The 21,757-nt window shown below is 45.2% G+C and overlaps 1 protein-coding gene across 2 annotated transcripts in view; it reads left to right on the plus strand.

Annotated features, from left to right (window-relative positions):
- Positions 1-21,757, plus strand: part of LOC143928488 (F-box only protein 31-B-like) — a 62,629-nt gene that overhangs the window by 20,488 nt on the left and 20,384 nt on the right. Inside the window, exons 2-5 of one of the 2 annotated variants that reach the window (XM_077453344.1) lie at positions 4,902-4,976; positions 5,068-5,177; positions 6,625-6,778; positions 17,453-17,808. In XM_077453344.1, coding sequence (XP_077309470.1) covers positions 4,902-4,976; positions 5,068-5,177; positions 6,625-6,778; positions 17,453-17,808 — 695 coding nt within the window. Of the gene's footprint in view, positions 1-4,901; positions 4,977-5,067; positions 5,178-6,624; positions 6,779-17,452; positions 17,809-21,757 lie in introns of those variants that run through there. The other variant, XM_077453346.1, reaches the window with a different exon arrangement.

Here is a 21,757-nt window from a genome sequence, read left to right on the forward strand (position 1 = left end):
ACAGCGGTCACATGGTACTGACAGCGGACCGGTACACTTATCAGTCATCAGCTGTGTCTGGTAGAGACAGTCGGTGACAGATCGCACCGCAGCACACCCCCGCTTCATATGATGTCCACCCGAAGCGACAAATAGCCCCCCCCCCCCCCCAGGCATCTTTCTGCCAGAGGCCGGACGGCAACGGATTAAGCAAATCCTTTTGTGTGAATGTTTTTGTTGATTTCCTTACTGGAGATCCTGCCAGTAACGGCAGTTTTCTTAACCGCTTCAATACCAGGAATTTACCCCCCTTCCTGACAAAGTAAATTTTCAGCTTTCTGAGCTGTCGCTGTTTGAATGACAATTGCGCGGTCATGCTACACTGTACCCAAACAGAATTGTTATCATTTTGTTCCCACAAATAGAGATTTCTTTTGGCGGCATTTGATCATCTCTGCAGTTTTTATTTTTTGCTAAACAAATAAAAAAAAGACTGAACATTTTGAAAAAAAAATAAGTTTTGCTTTTTTGTTTCTGTTATAAAATGTTGTAAATAAGTAAGTCCTCTCCTTGACTGATAAGGCGGCACTCAGGGGCACTGATAAAGCAGCACCGATGAGGTGGCACCAGTGAGTGGCACTGACGATGGGCACTTATATGCAGCACTGATGGGTGCCACTAATATACAGCACTGATGGGCATTGATAGGCAGGACTGATCGGAACTTGTTGGAGGTACTGGTGGGCACTGATAGGTGGCACTGGGCACTGAAAGGCTGCAAAGAGGGGTACTTATGGGTGGCACTGATAGGGGCACTGCTGGCCACTGATATGCGGCACTGATGGGCATTGATATGTGGCACTGATGGGCACTGATACATGGCACTGATAGGCATCCCTGGTGGCACTGGCAGTGGTAGGCATTGTGAGTGGGCACTGATTGCCAGCTGCCTGGGCATTGATTGGCAGCTGCCTTGACACAGATTTGCATTTCCCTGGTGGTCTGGGGGTGCATACCTGGTGTTCCAGTGTGGATGGTCATCCTGGTGGTCCTGGGCAGGATCCGAGGGGGGGCAGGACTGATAAACAATCAGCACAGACCCCCCTGTTAGGAGAGCAGCCGATCGTCTCTCCTCTGCTCACGTCTATCAGACACGAGTGAGGAAAAGCCGATCAACAGCTCTTCCTGTTTACATCGTGATCAGCCGTGATTGGACATGGCTGATCACGTGGTAAAGAGTCTCCATTGGAGGCTCTTTACTGAGATCGGTTTAGCGGTGTGTCAGACTGACACACCGCACCACCAATCACCGCGATGCGCTCGGCTGCTGTTATCCTGCTGAACATCATATGACGCCCAGTCAGGATAACCCAACCACCGCCCAGCCGTCATTTTGCTATAGGCCGGGCGGGAAGTGGTTAAAGTGGAACTAAACTCTTCTTTCCTTTACAGCCAGGGGAGCTGCCATCTTAGCCTCTGTTTGATCTGCAGCTGCCATGATGCTGCACATGTGATCAGATGTGTCACCAGTCATTTGATGGCTTAATAGTTCAGTTGAGAGCACAAGCAACTGTGTCAGTTAGCATTATTGACACGCTTTAAATGTTACTGTTGGGAATCTGTTATATTGATGGGTTTAGGCCACTTTAAGCAAATCCTTTTGTGTGAATCTTTGTTGAGTTTCTTACCTGGAGATCCTGCCAGTAACAGCATTTCCTGATGGGGACTTACAATGCTAAGACACTACTTTGCTATTAGCAGCAGCGTTGTCTTGCTGTGTGCACCCTGCCATTGGGCCATTGGGCTGTCTATCATGTACACAACCCAACAGCCAACTGAAGTAGCTTCCATGGCCAGGTGACAACGCTGATGTAAATTGTGGCTTATGGTTGTCATCCTGCAACAGGAAGTGCTGCTGCTACTGGCTGGGCCTCCAGGGAAGTAACTTTGTAAAATACAGAGCATCCGGAAAGTATTCACAGCCCTTCACTTTTTCCACATTTTGTTATGTTACAGCTTTATTCCAAAATGGATTAAATGTATTATTTTCCTCAAAATTCTAGAAACAATACCCCATAATGACATCATGAAAGAAGATTGCTTGAAATATTTGCAAATTTATTAATAATAAAAAACGAAAAAAAATCCCATGTACAGAAGTATTCACAGCCTTTGCCTTGACACTTACAATTGCGCTCAGGTGCGTCCTGTTTCCACTATTCTTGAGATGTTTATACAACTTGATTGGAGTCCACCTGTGATAAATTCGGTTGATTGGACATGCACACACACCTGTCTATATAAGGTCCCACAGTTAACAGTGCATGTCAGAGCACAAACCAAGCCATGAAGTCCAAGGAATTGTCTGTAGACCTCCAAGACAGGGTTGTTTTGAGGCACAGATCTGGAGAAGGGTACAGAAAAATTTCCACAGCATTGAAGGTCCCAATGAGCACAGTGGTCTCCATCAACTAGTAAATGGAAGAAGTTTGGAACCACCAGGATTCTTTTTGGAGAGTGGGCTTCCCGACAAAGCTGAGCGATCGGGGGAGAAGGGCCTTAGGGATGTGACCAAGAACCTGATGGTCACTCTGACAGCGCTCCAGTGTTTCTCTATGGAGAGAGGAGAACCTTCCAGAAGAACAACCATCTCCACCAATCAGACCAGACGGAAGCCACTCCTCAGTAAAAGGCACACAACTAGAGTTCGCCAAAAGTCACCTGAAGGACTCGCAGACCATGAGAAACAAAATTCTCTGGTCTGATTAAACAAAGATTGAACTCTTTGGCCTGAATGGCAAACGTCATGTCTGGAGGAAACCAGTCACTGCTCATCACCTGGCCAATACTATCCCTACAGTGAAGCATGGTGGTGGCTTCTGAAAATACAGATGACCTGGCTGTGACCCAGAACAAGCATGGAGCCAATGAAAGCAGATCTCCTCCTAATTTGTGTACTTGTTCTGGGTCAGTGCAAGAGAAAGGCTCAGAGCCAGAGGATCAGCATGACAGCCAGGCAGCTCGCTTTTCCAGGAGGAGAGGTTAGCAATGGCAGCTTGATGGTGATCCTAGTTCCCTGAATGTGTATGTATTACCCAAATCTATATTTATTATGTCTGGCATCAAGTCTCTCTGTATACAGTTTTCTTAAAGTGGAACTAAACCCTTCTCTCCTTTACAGCCAGGGGAGCTGCCATATTAGCTCTATTTATCTGCAGCTGCCATTATGCTGCACATGTGATCAGTTATGTCACCAGTCATTTGATGGCTTGACAGTTTGGTTGAGAGCACAAGCAACTGTGTCAGTTAGCATTATTGACACGCTTTAAATGTAACTGTTGAGAATCCGTTAAATTGATGGGTTTAGGCCACTTTAAGCAAATCCTTTTGTGTGAATCTTTTGCCGAATTTCTTACCTGGAGATCCTGCCAGTAACAGCACTTCCTGATGGGGACTTACAATGCTAAGTCACCAGTTTGCAATTAGCAGCAGTGTTGTCGGCCTGCTGTGTGCACCCTGCCATTGGGCCATTGGGCTGTCTATCATGTATACAACCCAACAGCCAACTGAAGTAGCTTCCATGGCAGGGTGACAACGGTGATGTAAATTGTGGCTTAGGGTTGTCATCTGCAACAGGAAGTGGTGTTGCTGGCAGGATCTCCAGGTAAGAAACTGTGAAATTCAATTTGTTTTGTTATAAACTGTATACAGTGAGATATGATGCCAGATATACTCAATAATTGATTTTGGGTTTCCATACACTTAGGGCCCTTTAAAACTGATCAGTTTTTGATGCACTTTTGTTGTTTAACCCCTTGGTGCCAACTGCCGCCGGTCCTTTAAAGGATTTGAACTGCTGGAAGGTGAGGCAGGGTGGGGCTTATGGTCATGTGACCAGGGCCGGACTGGGAATAAAAACCAGCCCTGGAAAGAATTCATACCAGCCCCATTGCATTTTTTATACCAGTCCAACAGCAAACGCCATTATTTTCTTGTTCATGAAAGGGAAAACCATGCATTTTAAAGCACATTTGATTGAAGAGTGTATTTTATATATATATATATATATATATATATATATATATATATATATAGATATATATATAAATGTGTGTGTGTGTGTGTATTATATATAGAGAAGCCAAATATAAAAGCACATAGGGCCTTTTTAAAATGGGATTTCCCCTCACTTCCAGTTGTCTCATCAGGACAGGAAATTAATAGAAATCACTTGATCCTCATATTGTCTATTCTGTATTAAAGCGGGAGTCCGCCGGGACTCCGCGTTTTTTTTTTTTTTTTAAAGGGCAGCAGCTACAAATACTGCAGCTGCTGACTTTTAAAATAGTGACACTTACCTGTCCAGCGCGCCCGCGATGTCGGCACCCGAAGCCGATCTCTCGATCGACTCTCGGGTGCTGCCGCCGCCATCTTGGGTATGGGAATCAGGAAATTGAGCCTTTCGGCTTCATTTCCCAGTTCCCTACCGCGCATGCGCGAGTTGCGCTGCACAATAGGGATGGACCCGCTGCCTCTGGGATCCGTGTGTTTCCCAGCAGGCAGCGGGGGACTTTCGGAAAGGGGCATAATATACGCCCCTTTCCGCAGAGAGCTATCCTGGAAGTGGGTGCAGATACCTGTACTGTACAGGTATCTGCACCCCCCTCCCCCCTGAAAGGTGCCAATTGTGGCGCTGGAGGGGGGGAGGGTTCCGATGAGCGGAAGGTCCACTTTAGGGTGGACCTCCGCTTTAAATCTTGTCCCTACTGAAAATACATGTTTCCTGTTCCAAAACTAGTCATCATCATAATTTTATCATAATATCAGGAATATCATAATAAACATAATTATCAAGTATTCGCTTCCTGCTAATTTATTACATATGTTCCTGCCACTGCTAACCAATTACATTGTTGCTACAGATGGTGAAGAGGGATGAGTTCTGTACCAAATGCCTTCAGACCGACTACCACCGAATGTCCGGAGGACGGCAGGAGGTAAGGGAGGACCTGTCATCTCTCGTTCCGCAGCCATCCCCACATATCAATGTATTAACTATCTTGCGCTTTTTAACATTTTTGCCAGCAGGAATTTCGCACGTGGCTGCGAGATGACTTGGGGAGGACGCTGGACGATATTTTCCATGAACATATGCAGGAGCTCATCCTGATGAAATTCATCTATATCTGCCAATATGAGTAAGTGAGAGGACATTGGGGAAAAATGCTTCTTCTTATTCCTCTTTCTTCTTTTCCTTCCTTTCTTCTTTTTCTTTTGTTCTTTTCTTTTCCTTCCTTCCTTCTTTTCCTTCCTTTTTCTTCTTTCTTCTTTTCCTTCCTTCCTTTCTTCTTTTTCTTCTTCTTTCTTCTTTTCCTTCCTTTCTTCTTCCTCCTCCTCCCCCTCTGGGAATTTGTATTGAATAGGGGATGGTGATGTGTTTTCAGTGAGTCTCATCTTCAGCTATTATAATGTTTACCTAAAGATAGTTCCTGATAGGACACTTCTGATCCATATTTGCCTGGTTCTATTTCAAATTCAGCTTTGTAAGAGCTCCCTCTAGTGGCTGTTTTTTTCAAGCTGGGTAAAAGGTTCAAGTGCACCTGCCAGTAACTTTCCGTGTTTCCATGAATACATTTCTGACCTGTCATAATATACAGGAACAGTATCATTTATCAGAAAAGTCTCACCTCGTCTACCAACCAACGTTCATAAACGGTGCGGTATACAAGGGGTTAAAGCAAGCAGCAGCCATAAGCTTGCTATTTATTTGTAGAGCCAGCAAAGGGCTTTTTACATGAAAGTGATCCTGTTTATAATCACTTCTATAGGGCTCTGAATGGTACACCCTCCTCACCGCCACCACGTGCGGTGCTTCCCAGGCCCTCCCCTTCCTCGGGTATGCTCAAGACTGCGGCAAATAGCTTTACACATTTGTTCCCTGATCCCCTTTAAGATGAATCCAGAAGAGATGTGTATTACCCAATTTCTGGGTTTACAGCTGCAACTCCTTGGTTACTGGAGCCAAGGATGCAGCTAATCAAGCATGACCTGTGCTTAATTAGCTGTAATGGAGGACAGAGGGGAAATTGGTAGTCTAATAGGTGAACAAGCCCCCTATGTTATTGCATTGGGCAGGTGACCGGTTCTCCTCATGAAGACAATGGGGTCTAGCCCCCCCTCAATGTCTCTATAAAAATGGCCTATCACCTACCCAATGCAATAACATAGGGGGCTTGTTAGCCTATTAGACTATCAATTTCCTCACTGTCCTCCATTACAGCTAATATATTACCCATTACATATGGGGGGTTATTTGCCCCTTGCAATAGCAATAAAGTTAAGTAAAGAAAAAAGTGTAAAAAATATATTATATAAAATAAATAAAAAATATTCATTTTTGTTTTTTACCCCCAATATTTCCATAAAGAGGACCTGTCACCTGCCCAATGCTATCACAAAATGCGATGATGTCATAAGTCTGCTGCAAGCAGGAGGGAGCAGTCTCCTCTCTCCCAGTGATCAGTCTATGCGTTGTAACTTTGTAGCAAGTAGGGGCTGATCTGTGTCAGACATATGTGGACACCAAAGAAGTAGATGGTTGGCTTCTTTATCCTTTTTATCTTGTTCTTTTGTGTCTCTTTGCAGCAATTGCCTTACTTATCGCCGGATATATCACCCACCTAGCCGGCCGGATGATCTGGTAAAGCCTGGCTTTTTCAAGGGCACATATGGAAGCCATGGCCTGGAGATAGTCATGCTGAGTTTCCAGGGGATGACTGCAAAGGCCACAAAAATAACGGTGAGCAGGAGCCTGATGTGTTTTTCTATAAGGAAGAATATTGGATATTCTGGGGGGATATTGGGGGGGGGGGGTGGGATTGGCCATACACTGAGAGTATTTAATTTCTTCATGTCTGTATATTGATACTTTTGCCCAACTTTCTCTAAGCCCTGCTATTATCTAGAGGTAAGCCCCTCCCATTATTTAGCAGTCCAATGCCAGAGCCTACTGAGGGTACTACATTGGGCTGTAGAATGCTGGTGGGAGGGACTTGATTTAGGAATGGGCGGTATTTGCCTCACCGCCAGATAAGGGTGGACTCTGGGACCCTGATGTAAGTGGAGAATCGGATTGGGACCCTAGTGTAAGTAGGGAGTCTGATGCGGACCCTGGTGTAGATAGGGAGACCGATGGGGACTCTGGTTTAAGTAGGGAGACTGATGGGGACCCAGATGTAAGTAGGGATATTGATGGGGAACCTGGTGTAAGTAGGGAGTGCGATGGGGACCCTGGTGTAAGTAGGGAGACTGATGGGGACACTGATGTAAGTAGAGAGTCTGATGGGGTTCCTGATGTAAGTAGCGTGTCTGATGGGGTCCCTGATGTACGTAGAGAGTCTGATGGGGACCCTGATGTAAGTTGGGGGTCTGATGGGGACCCTTATGTAAGTAGGGAGTCTGATGGGGACCCTGATGTAAGTAGTGAGACTGATGGGGACCCTGGTGTAAGTAGGGAGATTGCTGGTGGCCCTGATGTAAGTTGGGGGTCTGATGGGGACCCAGGTGTAAGTAGGGAGTGCAATGGGGACCCTGGTGTAAGTAGGGAGTATGATGGGGACCCTGGTGTAAGTAGTGATACTGATGGGGACCCTGGTGTCATTAGGGAGACTAATGGGGACCCTGGTGTAAGTAGGGAGACTGATGGGGACCCTGATGTAAGTTGGGGGTCTGATGGGGACCCTGGTGTAAGTAGGGAGACTGATGGAGCCCTGATGTAAGTTGGGGGTCTGATGGGGACCCTGGTATAAGTAGGGAGATTGATGGTGGCCCTGATGTAAGTGGGGAGCCTGATGGGGACCCTGGTGTAAGTTGGGAGTCTGATGGGGACCCTGATGTAAGTAGAGAGTATGATGGGGACCCTGATGTAAGTGGGGAGTCTGATGGGGACCCTGATGTAAGTGGGGAGTCTGATGGGGGGCCCTGATGTAAGTAGAGAGTCTGATGGGGACCCTGATGTAAGTAGAGTCTGATGGGGACCCTGATGTAAGTGGGGAGTCTAATGGGGGGCCCTGATGTAAGTAGAGAGTCTGATAGGGACCCTGATGTAAGTAGGGGGTCTGATGGGCATCCTGATGTAAGTGGGGGGTTCTGATGGGGACACTGATGTAAGTAGAGAGACTGATGGGGACCCTGATGTAAGTAGGGAGACTGATGGGGACCCTGGTGTAAGTAGGGAGACTCAAGGGGCACCCTGGTGTAAATAGGGAGTCTGATGGGGACCCTGATTTAAGTAGGGAGACTAATGAGGACCGGGATGTAAGGTGGACTCTTTTGGGTACCATATTGTAAGGGGGACTCTGATGGGGATCCTGATTTAAGCGAAGAGTCTGATGGTGACCCTGATTTAGGCGAGGGAAGCTTTTTTGGGGACCCTAATGTAAGGGGGACTCTGATGGAAATCCTGATATAAGCAAGGAGTCTAAGGGGGACCCCGATAAAAGGGAAACTCTATTGGGGAGAGAGCCCTCAGTCCTGATGTAAGCAGTGGACTGGCTCGTGGGAGGAGCTATGCAAATTTTAAAATGCCTTGATGGGTGGATGTTATTCTGGAGCAGAGGGCTTTCCTAGGCAGGCTGTATTTGCACACAGTACTAAATAATACACTAGCCAATCGCTCCAGCAGAATTGCAGGAGAACAGTCTGTGGAATGAGCTGTATACAACGGACTAGATGAAAGATGATTCCAAAGCCCAAAATCCACAAATGACTGGATGTCCAGTTCAAGTCATGATTTATTGTGTACCAGTTGTTGGAAGAACCCAGGCTGAGGGCGGAAGGGATGTGCCGGAAAGGACTCCGGTGACAAATGGTATTTATGACAGCAGGCCGCCAGCCGCAACAGAGGAAATGGAGGACTTGCGTCGATGAAACCCAGAAGTCTACAGCCGCACACCGTGGACCACTGGAACGCTCCAAGGATTTACTAACTACATCTGTTGTCAGGGCAACATGTTTCAAGGCTCGTCGACATAGGCCATTCAACTACCAGTGGGTAACTAGATTAAAAAACAGCCATTATAACAAAAATAACTACGGTATACAGCTGTCCCAATATGAGGAGATTAAAAATGAAAAATAAAACTATGATGTAATAATAAATACAGTTACAGTCATAATATCCCACCAATGCATGTTTGATACAATACAAATACCAGAAAAAAGTACCTGGCTAAAGCCCATAATATAATGAAAGATTAAAGGAGATGTATGGAAGGGAGAGGAAAAAAGGAGGGGTCAGTATCAGGGGTTACATCCATCCGCACCCACATAACTGTGCCCATGGATATGTGTGTGCAACCACAATTATATTAAACTGTGGATTTCCGGGCCCTCGTTGAGGCCATTTGGGGATAAGGTGTTTTATTTATGGATGCAAAAGGTCTCTCGTTTTCACAACACCGAGAATCTTTGGTAGTGAGGGACTCAGATATGCATTCGATGGCAAATACCTTCAAGGCACCTCTGTCCCCACCATGACATGAGGTGAAGGGGTGTAGGACACTATGCTTGTCTGAGCGATCTTCAATTACCCTACGGTGCTCAACGATTCTCTTATGAAGTGGGGGTATATTGCGCCCCACATACAAGAGACCGCAAAAGCACAGTAACGCATAGATCACATAATCCGTAGAACATATGATGAACTGTTTAATATTCTAAACATTTCCAGTCCTATCTCAAAATGTGGTTTGTCCCCCCTGTGGTTTGTGAGGCATCCTTGTTTTACCACATCTAAGAATGCCCATTATATTATCAAAGAAAAATCTAATATCTTCCTGTTTGGCCTTATTGGCTTCACTTAACTTGCTGCGCACAATAATATTCTTCAAAAGCACTTGGCCCTTCTAAAGGTGATACGGGGTGTGTCGGAAATGACAGGTGCCAATTTGGGGTCCATCTGTAAAATATGCCATTGTTTCGAAAACACTGTTGGTAATCACTGTTGAATACTGTAGTGAAATGTGTGATGTTATGCTCAGGAGATTTAGTTTTGATATGGAGTCTTTTGGGCTATTAAGGAATTTAGAATATGCCTCTTGTATTAACTCCTTAGGATAGCGTTTATTTTTGTCTGAGAAGACAGCTCTGTTCTGTATAGTCCTCCACCTTCAAACAATTCTTTCTTAGTCGATGGAACTGGTCAGTGGGGATATTATCCTTCCAGGCGGGGTGGTGGCAACTCATATAATGTAAATACGAGTTACCACCAACCGATTTGCAGAAATTCTTCGTAATATTTGCCCCTCCCTCGTGGGTCAACTCTAGATGCAGGAGTATTGAAATTATTGGACAAACCATGTTTCGGGGGACTTGTAATGTTTCCAATATTAAACAGGTCATCACGTTTGAATTATGTGATCTATGGGTTAAGGTGCTCTTACAGTCACTTGTATGTGGGGTGCACTATACGCCCACTTAGTAAGAGAACCTGTGAGCACCATAGGTTCTTCAAAGATCGTTCAGACAAGCATAGTGTCCTACGCCACTTCACCTTGTGTCATGGCAGGGACACAGGTGCCTTCACTATCTTTGCCATCAAATGCATACCTGATAAGTCTCTCACTGCCAGTTAAAGATTTTCGGTGTTGTGTAAACGTGAGACCTTTTGGATCCATAAATTAAACACCGTTTCCCCAAATGGCCTCAGCAAGGATGCGGAAATCCACAGTTTAATACACACACATACAGTCCCTTGAAAAAGTATTCATGCACCTGGAAATTTTCCACATTTTGTCATGTTACAACCAAAAACCTAAATATATTTTATTGGGGTTTTATGTGGTAGACCAACACAAATTGGCACATAATTGTGAAGTGGAAAGAAAATGATAAATGGTTTTCATTTTATTTTTTTTTACAAATAAATATGTGAAAGGCGTGGTGTGCATTTGTATTCAGCTCCCCTGAGTCTACTTAGTAGAGCCACCTTTCGCTGCAATTCTATCTGTAAGTCTTTTTGGAGGTGTCTCTACCAGCTTTGCACATGTAGAGAGAGACATTTTTGCCCATTCTTTTTTGCAAAATATCTCAAGCTCTGTCAGATTGGATGGGAAGCGTCTGTGAACAGCAATTTTCAATTCTTGCCACAGATTCTCAATTGGATTTAGGTCTGGACTTTGACTGGGCCATTCTAACACATGAATATGCTTTTATCTAAACTTTCCATTGTAGCCCTGGCCGTATATTTAGGGTTGTTGTCCCACTGGAAGGTGAACCTCCGCCCCAGTCTCAAGTCTTTTTTTTTTATATTTATATAATCTTTATTTGTATATGCAGATTGCATGAAGAAAACACAGTTTGATAACAGGCATAGAAAAAGTATAAGAGGGGTAAACCAGCTCAAATAAGCAACGATCATCGTATACCCCATGAGGTCCGATTGACCATCCGACATGGAGGGTGCCAAAACATGGAGAGCAACATAACCAATACTGTAACATATGAACAATAGCAATAATATACTGCTCCAAACATATCTACATATCTTTAACCACTTTCAGACCGGACCATTTTGCTGGTCAATGACCAGAGGTCTTTTTACAATTTGGCACTGCGCTGCTTTAACTGGTAATTGCGCGGTCATGCAATGTTGTACCCAAACAAAATTTGCGTCCTTTTTTTCCCACAAATAGAGCTTTCTTTTAAAGGTATTTGACTGACTGCGATTTTTATTTTTTGCGATATAAACGTAAAAAGACCGCAAATTTTGAAAAAAAATTATATTTTCTACTTTTTGTTATTAGAAAAATCCAATAAACTCAATTTTAGTCATACATTTAGGCCAAAATGTATTCAGCCACATGTCTTTGGTAAAAAAAAGTCAATAACTGTATATTTATTGGTTTGCGCAAAAGTTGTCACATCTACAAACTAAGGTACGTTTTCTGGAATTTACGCAGCTTTTAGTTTATGACTGCCTATCTCATTTCTTGACGTGCTAAAATGGCAGGGCAGTACAAAACCCCCCCAAATGACCCCATTTTGGAAAGTAGACACCCTAAGGAAATTGATAAGAGGCATGTTGAGCCCATTGAATATTTTATTTTTTTGCCTCAAGCGATTGAATAATGACAAAAAAAATGTTTTATTTTTTTTTTACACAAAGTTGTCACTAAATGATATATTGCTCACACATGCCATGGTTATATGTGGAATTGTACCCCAAAATACATTTTGCTGCTTCTCCTGAGTACGGGGATACCACATGTGGTCGACTTTTTGGAAGCCTAGCCGCGTACGGGGCCCCGAAAACCAAGCACCGCCTTCAGGATTTCTAAGGGCATACATTTGTAATTTCACTCCTCACTACCTATCACAGTTTTGAAGGCCATAAAATGCCAAGATGGCACAAAACACCCACAAATGACCCCATTTTAGAAAGTAGACCATGAAATATTTTATATTTTGCCATAAGTTGCGGGAAAATTACACACTTTTATTTTTTTTTTATTTTTTTTCACAAAGTTGTCACTAAATGATATATTGCTCACACATGCTATGGGCATATGTGAAATGACACCCCAAAATAAATTCTGCTACTTCTCCTGAGTACGGGGATACCACATATGTGGGACTTTTTGGGAGCCTAGCCGCGTACGAGGCCCCGAAAATCAAGCACCGCCTTCAGGCTTTCTAAGGGCGTACATTTTTGACTTCACTCCTCACTACCTATCGCAGTTTTGAAGGCCATAAAATGCCAAGATGGCACAAACCCCCCCAAATGACCCCATTTTGGAAAGTAGACACCCCTAATTTTAGGGGTACACTAGTGAGACTCACAGGTAAAAAAGCACCTAGGCTGTCAGCGACTGTATCAAAACGCTACAAAAAAAAACTGTTAGCGATCACAGGGATCAGGCCTGACTCTGCGAACGCTGCAGTTATGTGCGTTGTGTTTTGTAAGTGACAGTGATCGATCGATACTGCACTTGGGTGGGCTGGGCTGGGCTTGGCGGAGGGGCTAAATGCAGGTGCTAGCAGGTATCTGGGCTGATCCCGCTAACAATGCGTTTTGGGAAACCTAAACTGCTGGCGACGCTAATATAGATCTGATCAGATACTATATTACTAAGGGAGGTGTATGCTTTGCGCGTGGGTGTTAGCGGTACTGGCACTAACCTGACGCTGCCTGGGGCGACGCAGACCTTATCTGACCCTCAAACTTATATCACCCGCCGGGTGATCAGGGGGTTAAACCTTTATTAGGTAATAAATGGCGGGTGCCCTGAAACTATAAAAAAATAACTAACCAACCAGCGTCACCTGTAACAGTTATTTGGTGATCACTGGTGAAAGGGTTAACTAGGGGGCAATCAGGGGGCTTTATGCGGTAGTATATGGGGGTCCCTGGCGCTATAAAAAGCTGCGGCGAAACTAAATACCTACCTGCCTAACTAGCGTCACCGGTGACACTAATACAGCGATCAGAAAAACGATCGCTTATTAGGCTGGGTTCACACTGGAGCGATGCGGGAACGCCACGAATCCGCGGCGGGTTCCCGCATCACACTGCCCTATGCGAACTGCTGGGAGTGTCAGTGAAATGTTAATGACACCCCCAGATCAGTTCGCATATCGCAGTGCGATCTGCAAACTCGGACAGGAATCGGATCGCATGGTGTGAACACCCATGCGATCCGATTCTGCTGCGGACCAAAAAAAGGGTCCCGTGCGAGTTTGCAGCGGGTGCGGCGGGTGCGATGCGAATTCAGCCATACTATCTGTATGGCTGAACTCGAATCGCACAGAGATCGGATGTGATTTGCAGTGCAGTGCGGTGCGAATCACATCCGTTCTCATAAACCGCTGCAATGTGAACCCAGCCTTAATGACACTGGCGACGGGGGGTGATCACGGGGTTAAACCTTTATTGGGGGGTTAGGGTGGTACCCTAGAACTAAAGGGGGCTAACCCTAACTGCCCTAACAGTTATTACGGTCACAAATGACACAAATGACACACAAATGACAAATGCAAAAAAAAAAAAATGCAATTGGTGTCACTGTGACTGGGGGTGCAGGGGTGATTGGGGGGGTGATCGGGGGGTGAAGGGGGGGTGAGAGTGTGCCCGGCATGTTCTACTGTATTGTGTAGTGTTGGTGCAACTCACCGATCCTCTCTCCTCGGTGCCGGAACGAAAAATACCGACACAGAGGAGAGATTACATCACTTCCTCTGCCTGTGTTTACATTACAGGAGAGAAAGTGATGTCACGCTGCACTTCCATTCGTCAGGAGCGATCGCAAGGGGGTGGTCATGAACGAATGGCCGCCCCCTCATCCCGGATCGCTCCTGAACGGGTTCCGACCGCCGCTGGCACCGGGGGGGGGCCCGATCGGGCCCCCCACCCGCGGGAAGGCAGGGACGTACAGGTACGCCCATATGCCTGCCCGTGCCATTCTGTCGACCTACATCGTCGTGCGGCGGTCGGCAACTGGTTAAAGCATCTGTGGCCAAATATTAGCCATTGAACATAAGGAACGACAGCCAAGTGAGCAGGCATAGACAAAGAAGGGGCAGGGAATGAGGAGGAAGAGGAGGAGGAGGAATAAGGAAGAGGAGCAAGAATAATGACAAAGGTAGCACTCCATCATAACATTGGTTCTATCCTACCAGTCTCAAGTCTTTTGCAGACTGGAACAGGTTTTCTTCTAAGATTGCCCTGTATTTGGCTCCATCCATCTTTCTATCAACTCTGACCAGCTTCCCTGTCCCTGAAGAATAGCATCCCCACAGCATGGTGCTGTCACCACCATGTTTCACGGTGGGGATGTGTGTTCAGGGTGATGTACAGTGTTAGTTTTCCTCCACATATAACGTTTTGCTTTTAGGCCAAAAAGTAACATTTTGATCTCATCTAACCAGAGCACCTTCTTCCACATGTTTGCTGTGTCCCCCACATGGCTTCTCACAAACTGCAAACAGGACTTCTTGTAGCTTTATTTCAACAATGGCTTTCTTCTTGCCACTCTTTCATAAAGGGCAGATTTGTGGAGAGCGCGACTAATAGTTGTCCTGTGGACAGATTCTCCCACCTGAGCTCTGGATCTCTGTAACTCCTTCAGGCACATGGAGTTACCATGTGCCTCTCGGCTACTTCTCTGATTAATGCCCTCCTTGCCCGGTCTGTCAGTTTAGGTGGACGGCTATGTGTTGGTAGGTTTTCGGTTGTGCCATACTCTTTCCATTTTCAGATGATGGATGGAACAGAGCTCAGTGAGACGTAAAATACTTGGGATATTTTTTTATAACCTAACCCTGTTTCAAAGTTCTCCACAACTTTATCCCTGACCTGTCTGGTGTGTTCCTTGTCATTCATAATGCTGTTTGTTAACTAAGGTTCTCTAACAAACATCTGAGGGCTTCACAGAACAGCTGTATTTATACTGAGATTAAATTACACACAGGTGGACTACTAAGTATTTACTAATTAGTTGACTTCTGAATGCAAATTGTTCCACTAGATTTTAGATAGGCCCCTTTCACACGGGACAGATCCGTGATGATCCGCCCTGTGAACATCCGCTTGCTCAGCGGGGATTGCTCTGTTTATCCACGCTGAGCCGGAAGATGACAGGGCGGTCCCTGCACACTGTGCAGGGACCGCCCTGTCAGATCTCCGCTCTCTTCTATGGGGGATCGGATGAACACGGACCGTCTGTCCGTGTTCATCCGATCCGCTCTGCAGATGGATAGAAAAATAAGAATTGGACCATAGCGGAGACGGATGATATCAGGTGTCAGCAGATTTTCATCCGCTGACACCCGTTATCCCATAGGAATGCATGTATGTCCGTATTTCATCCATAAATGGATGGATGAAATACGGACATACTGTCCGCACGTGTGAAAGGGGCCTTAGGGGTATCAGAGTAAAAGGGGTTGAAAAGAAATGCACGCTACACTTTTCACATATTTATTTGTAAAAAATGTTGAAAACCATTTATAATTTTCCTTCCACCTGTCAATTATGTGCCGTTTTGTGTTAGTCTATCACATAAAAGCCCAATAAAGTACATTTAAGTTTTTGGTTGTAACATGACAAAATGTGGAAAATTTCAAGGGGTGTGAATACTTTTTCAAGGCACTGTATGTATGAGCATGGGCATGTGGGTGTGGATGGATGTAACCCCTGATAATGGTCCCTCCTTTTTTCCTCTCCCTTCCATGCATCTCCTTTAGTCTTTCCTTATATCATGAGCTTCAGCCCAGTACTTTTTTCTGGTATTTGTATTGTATTAAACAAGCATTGGTGGGATAATATCACTGTAACTCTATTTTTTATTACATCATAGTTTTATTGTTCATTTTTTTAATCATCTTATATTGGGACAGCTGTATAGTTCTTGCTATAATGGCTGTTTTTTAATCTAGTTATCCACTGGTAGTTGATTTGCCTATCTCTGGGCAAGGGGATGTGCCGTTCCAGTTGATATAGGTATATAAGATTGCCTTGCTGGTTAGCCCATTGGGAGTTGACAAGGGGGCATTACCCCAAAGCATGTTGTTCTGTCAGCACCTCCTTGGTGTGTTCCAGTGGTCTACGTTGTGCGGCTGTAGGCTTCCTGGTTCTGGTGATGTGATTTCCAGTGACAAGAGTTCACCCGTTTCCTCTGCCACAGCCGTCGTCATCCTGTCATGGATCCCATCTGTCATCCGAGTCCCTCCGGCACATCCCTTCCGACCTCAGGCTGGGTTCTTTCAACAACTGGTACACACTGTGATGCCCCATGTAAGACTTTTTATCTTTTCATTGCAATAAATCATTACTTGAACTGGACATCCTGTCTCTTGTGGATTTGGGGCTTTGGAATCAACTGTCATCTAGCCGGTTGCATACCACTCATTCCACAGACTGTTCATATGCGATTCCACTGGAGCGCCTGGCTAGTGTATTATTAATTACTGTCCTTATCCCACTATCCCAGTGATCATTTTGAGGCTGCTCGGATTTGCCCAATATCTGACATTGTACCCTATTCTGTCTGCTGATACCTAGCTATATGGTGGTGTTGAAGTTCAGCACCCTACACACTTGTTACACATTGTATTTGCATACAGACCTTACTACGTAGGGCCTACATGCTCTGTTGAGCCTTCTGAATGCAAGGGGTTGGCCAGGGACAGTCAGGCTGGGGAGGAAAGGGCTAGAAGATGCTGTAAGTCCTCCAGCTGGGAAATTTGGCAGGCTCTATGTGACTTGCTGCAGCTTCTAATGCTTGTTGTGAGAAGCTCGCAGTGTGCAGTGAAATTGTTGTAAGCCATTTCAGTCCAGGAGAGGAGCCTGTACAACTGTTCAAGACTGAAGAGAAGGCCAGAGGTCAGATGTAAAGTACAATGTATAGTTGTCATCTGTGTAGTGGCCCTATAATGGTGCGGACGTACATTATGAATTTGTTCTCTTTGTATTCAGGGAGACCTTAATGTCCCAGCTGGATGGCCAACCCTGGAAGTAGACCTGACCCGGCCAATGCGCCTTCCCTGCATAGAGCAGTCACGCAATTTCTCCAAACTGTCACGACTCATCTTGGACATCCGGGAACTGATCAGTAGGGAGCAGCGGCTGGCGGGAGGTGTGGAGGATGCTGGAAGGAGCAACAGGGCGGAACCTGCACAGGCACCATCGCCTGTTGCCAGTGTGGAAGAGAGCGCTGCCAATGGACCAGATGCCAGCGAAAACTGGGAGCAACAACCTCAAGATCTGCAAGCATTTGTCCTTGCGGAGGAGGTGGTGCGGAATGGAGAATACCCACGCAGCTGTAGAGTTTGGTGAGGGCATGCTACATACTGATTTATTTAGCATCAGGATACCATGGCTCAACTTCATCATGAATGAGGCCAAGAGGAGTGCATTAGATAAGCAGACACAATGGGTTGAGCGATGTGGGAAATGTAGACACAGGTGAGCTGGCCATTGATTGGGGGTTGCATGTTCTAACATTCTAAGACCACCTTTAGTCTTTTTAGACAAATCCCCATAATCCCGAAACATGTATACTTTCATTGCCTGTGTGCACATGTACAATATATGGCCAAAGGTATGTGCCCCTCCACCTCCAAATGATGGAGCTCATGTGTTTCCAGTGAAAAGTACTGGTGATATCTCATACAAAGATATTGTAGACAATTGTGCTCTTCAAGCCTTGTTGTAAGAGTTTGGTGAAGACCCTTTTCTGTTCCACCATGTGCCCAGTGTACAAAGCCAGCTCCATAAATTCATGATGTGGTCTGGGGACACCGGCTCTAAAAAGGTAATGGTCATGACGAGGGTCAACTCTATAATAATAGCCATATCAAGGGTCAACTCTATAGCAATGGCCTTGGTGAGGGCTAGCCCTATAGTAATGGCCTTGATGATGGTCAACTCTATAGTAATGGCCATGTCGAGGGTCAACTCTGTAGTAATGTCCATGTCGAGGGTCAACTCTGTAGTAATGGCCATGTCGAGGTTCAACTATGGGTTTACTTCTTCTTTGTCTCCCTGTAAAGGTAAAGCAGAATGGGCTACTATGCATCGCATAGTAGCCCATTATGTGTCACTTACCTGACACAGGAACCAGCGATGTCGCCGATGTCCCCTGTAGCTCGGAGCATCCATCTTCTTCCAGGTATCGCTGCTCCGGCCACTCTCCTTGCCGGAGCAGCGATGACGTCACTCCCACGCATGCGCACGGGAGCTGCCACTAACCGCATATAGTGCACCTTTGACAGCAGTGACTGTCTTTTTGTAAATATGTCCTAAACTGTGTAGGTTTAGGAGATATTTCTTGGACCTACAGGTAAGCCTTAATCTAGGCTTACATGTAGGTCAAAGTGGTTTGTAAGGGTTTACCACCACTTTAATGGCCATGTCGAGGCTCTATACTAGTAGCAATGGTGAGGTGACGGTCAACTCTATATTAATTGCCATGATGAGGGCCAACTCGTTATTAGTGAAGCCCAGGCAGTTCCATCTATACGTTGCACTAGCTAAATTTAGATTTTAAAATGAAAATCTATATTTTTTAATTTGTAAATAATAATGGGTTGCAGTACCAATTACTGCCACATGATGCCACTATTGTGTGCAGCTGCAATACACATGATACAGTGTTACAATGTGGCCGTCCATACATCAGTTTTGAAGATTTGATCTGAATCTTTGATCGTATTTTCTTTTCCAGGGCGATGCGAGGCAGAGCCGTGAAATAAATTTATATAAAATGCTCATTTAGTCTATTAAAAGACTGAATTAAAAATAATGTCCTTCAAATTTTCCTGGATGTGATTGCAATAACTAAGCAATCAGGTGACGAAACAATTGGTCTGAATTGCCACCAAACTGCAAGGTTCCAAAAACCCTACTGACCCGGGCCAGGTTTATGTGTATTATAGGCCCTCTGAAGCTACTGCCCCAATAGGTTGTACCTTGGACATGTGGGTGGGGTACTATATACTGTATTTGCTACAGTAGACCTAACTGGATGACATTTAGTTTGCTAAAGCACTGTGTATGATAAACATTTGCCGCAGGTTTTCTTTTTAGAATCCTCCCGCCTCCCTCTTTTCAGTGCTGCCGATCTCCAGCCTCTTTTCAGCCACTTCTTGATTATATGCACCCACACCAGTATCGGCTGCACATAAATGCTTTGGACCAGCATTCCAAAGGGCAGACCATGCCTGTGTACAATATTTGTGGGCACAGGCATATTTAGTTTCCACCAGGGGGCGTAAGTGGCAGGGTGACAACACAAGGACAATAGGAGGGCATGGCCGGAGTGTGGTCACCCCATAGCAAGAAGTGGCCTGAACAAAAGTAACAGTAAAATATTGAAGCTTATTAGTTGTTGGATGACACGGCTGCATTAGTTTTATCTTTTTCAGGCTACTGTCATTTGAATTACACACCTCCTGCCTCTAAGCAGCTATGCTCACCAATTGTGAGGATCCATGGAAGGAGCCATGATTGTCACCCAGGCTATACTGCAAACATGTTTGCCTTTGTTCATCTCCATTACATAGAGTATACAGGGATTGGTAGTTTACAGAAGAAAGATAACATTGCTTGTACTTTCAGTTCAACTTACAGGAAGTGACCCAAACACAGCGTTTCTGGCAGGATCAACAGGTATTTTCTGTGCTTGCTTGGTGTGCTGCAGTGCCATTCATTGTTAATGCCACACCAATGCATTTTGGTTTTAGTGCACCACAATACACTACACTGGTGTGAGTGGTGATGCAGTAAAACTGTCACATCCAATGAGTCACTTGAGGGTGTAGCCTCTTTATTGCACTTACATTGGTCCTTGATGGCTGGGCATTGCAGGTAGTGCATTGTGGGACCTGAGTAGACATTTGTTGGATTGTGTGTAGGGTGCCGAGATGCAAACACCGGAAGGTAGTGCAACCTCCTGGTGTCTATCTGGTGCAGCGATTTAAGTTTGACCTTCCAGCCAGACAAAAAAAATGCCTGATTTTCCCAATTTTTAAATTTCCTTCCTTTTGTAGATTCTTACAATTAGCACATGCCGCTCTTGTATCAGACCATGCACAGTGGGACAGGTGTGTAGATGTGAGCAGATTTTAGGCTGGATACAGACCAACAAAAAGTATTTACAAACAGGTTTACAATAGTTGGGGGTGTATTTATACAAAAAATAAATAAATAGAGCTTTGCATCCTGTGAAACATAAGTTCTGTGTGAATGAGGGTAAAATTGAAATAGAATGTTTCTATTATATCTCCAGGTGGAATGTTTATCCCCTTCCCGCCGAGCGTACGCAGATGTGCGTGCTTGGCTTCCGGGGGGTATACCGGGATGATGCCCGCACCTGCAGGCATCATCCCGGTACCGTTTTTTTTCAGCGGGCGATTGGCTATCCAGCCATAACAACCGAATCGGCTAAAAGCCGCTCGGCTGTTATGCCGGAGGAGCGGGCTGTTACCGGTGCTCCCGCTCGATCGGTAGCACCGATTCCACGTCTGATGCCTCCGGCTGCTGGTGAGGAACTGGAACAAAGCCGTAATTGGCTTCGTTCCAGTCTCCTCATAGTAAACACGGAAGCGACGTCATGACGTCACTTCCCGTTTACTCTGCTGCCAATGGCGCCGGTTTTAAAAAGATATACGGTATTCAGAATTGCTGTTTTCGGCAATCTGAATACATTGAAGTGTAAAGGAGGGGTGGGGGGTCTTTTAGAAATAAACAAATATGGCCGCTTAGAAATTGGATGAAAGGTTTAGCACTGGGAAATTAAATTGTGCATTTTATATACAACTATACCATAGTTTTCTTTTATATACAACTATACATTTGGGAAATTAATTTGTGCTTGTTATATACAACTATATGTAGCACTAACCCCCGAAGGAGCTGCTGGTTATTTTTGGGCTTACCGTTACCTTCCGTTCTCCTTGTAGCACGTCCAGGGGATGTCCCGTGGCAGATGGCCTATAACTCGAGACTGACAACAGGTCCACTTGAATGGATTTTATTTGCAAAACTCAGACAATTGAACAGTCTTTTAACTTGGGATCAGAGGGTTGGAAAGAGGGTTCAGGTACCCTTAGTGTCAAAGTCAGGAAAAACGTTGAAGAACGTGCTTACTCTGACTGCATCCAGAGAATAGCCATTCGCAACGGGATGATCACTCAGGTTGGACAGTCCTTCTCTCACAAGGCCTAGCCGCCAACTTGGTGCTTACTCAGGAACAAGTCTCTGCCACAGACATTGTTGTAG

Source organism: Lithobates pipiens, unplaced genomic scaffold (genome assembly GCF_037356315.1).
Source record: "Lithobates pipiens isolate NorthernLeopardFrog02 unplaced genomic scaffold, aLitPip1_a1.2 Scaffold_10, whole genome shotgun sequence".
NCBI lineage: Eukaryota > Metazoa > Chordata > Amphibia > Anura > Ranidae > Lithobates > Lithobates pipiens.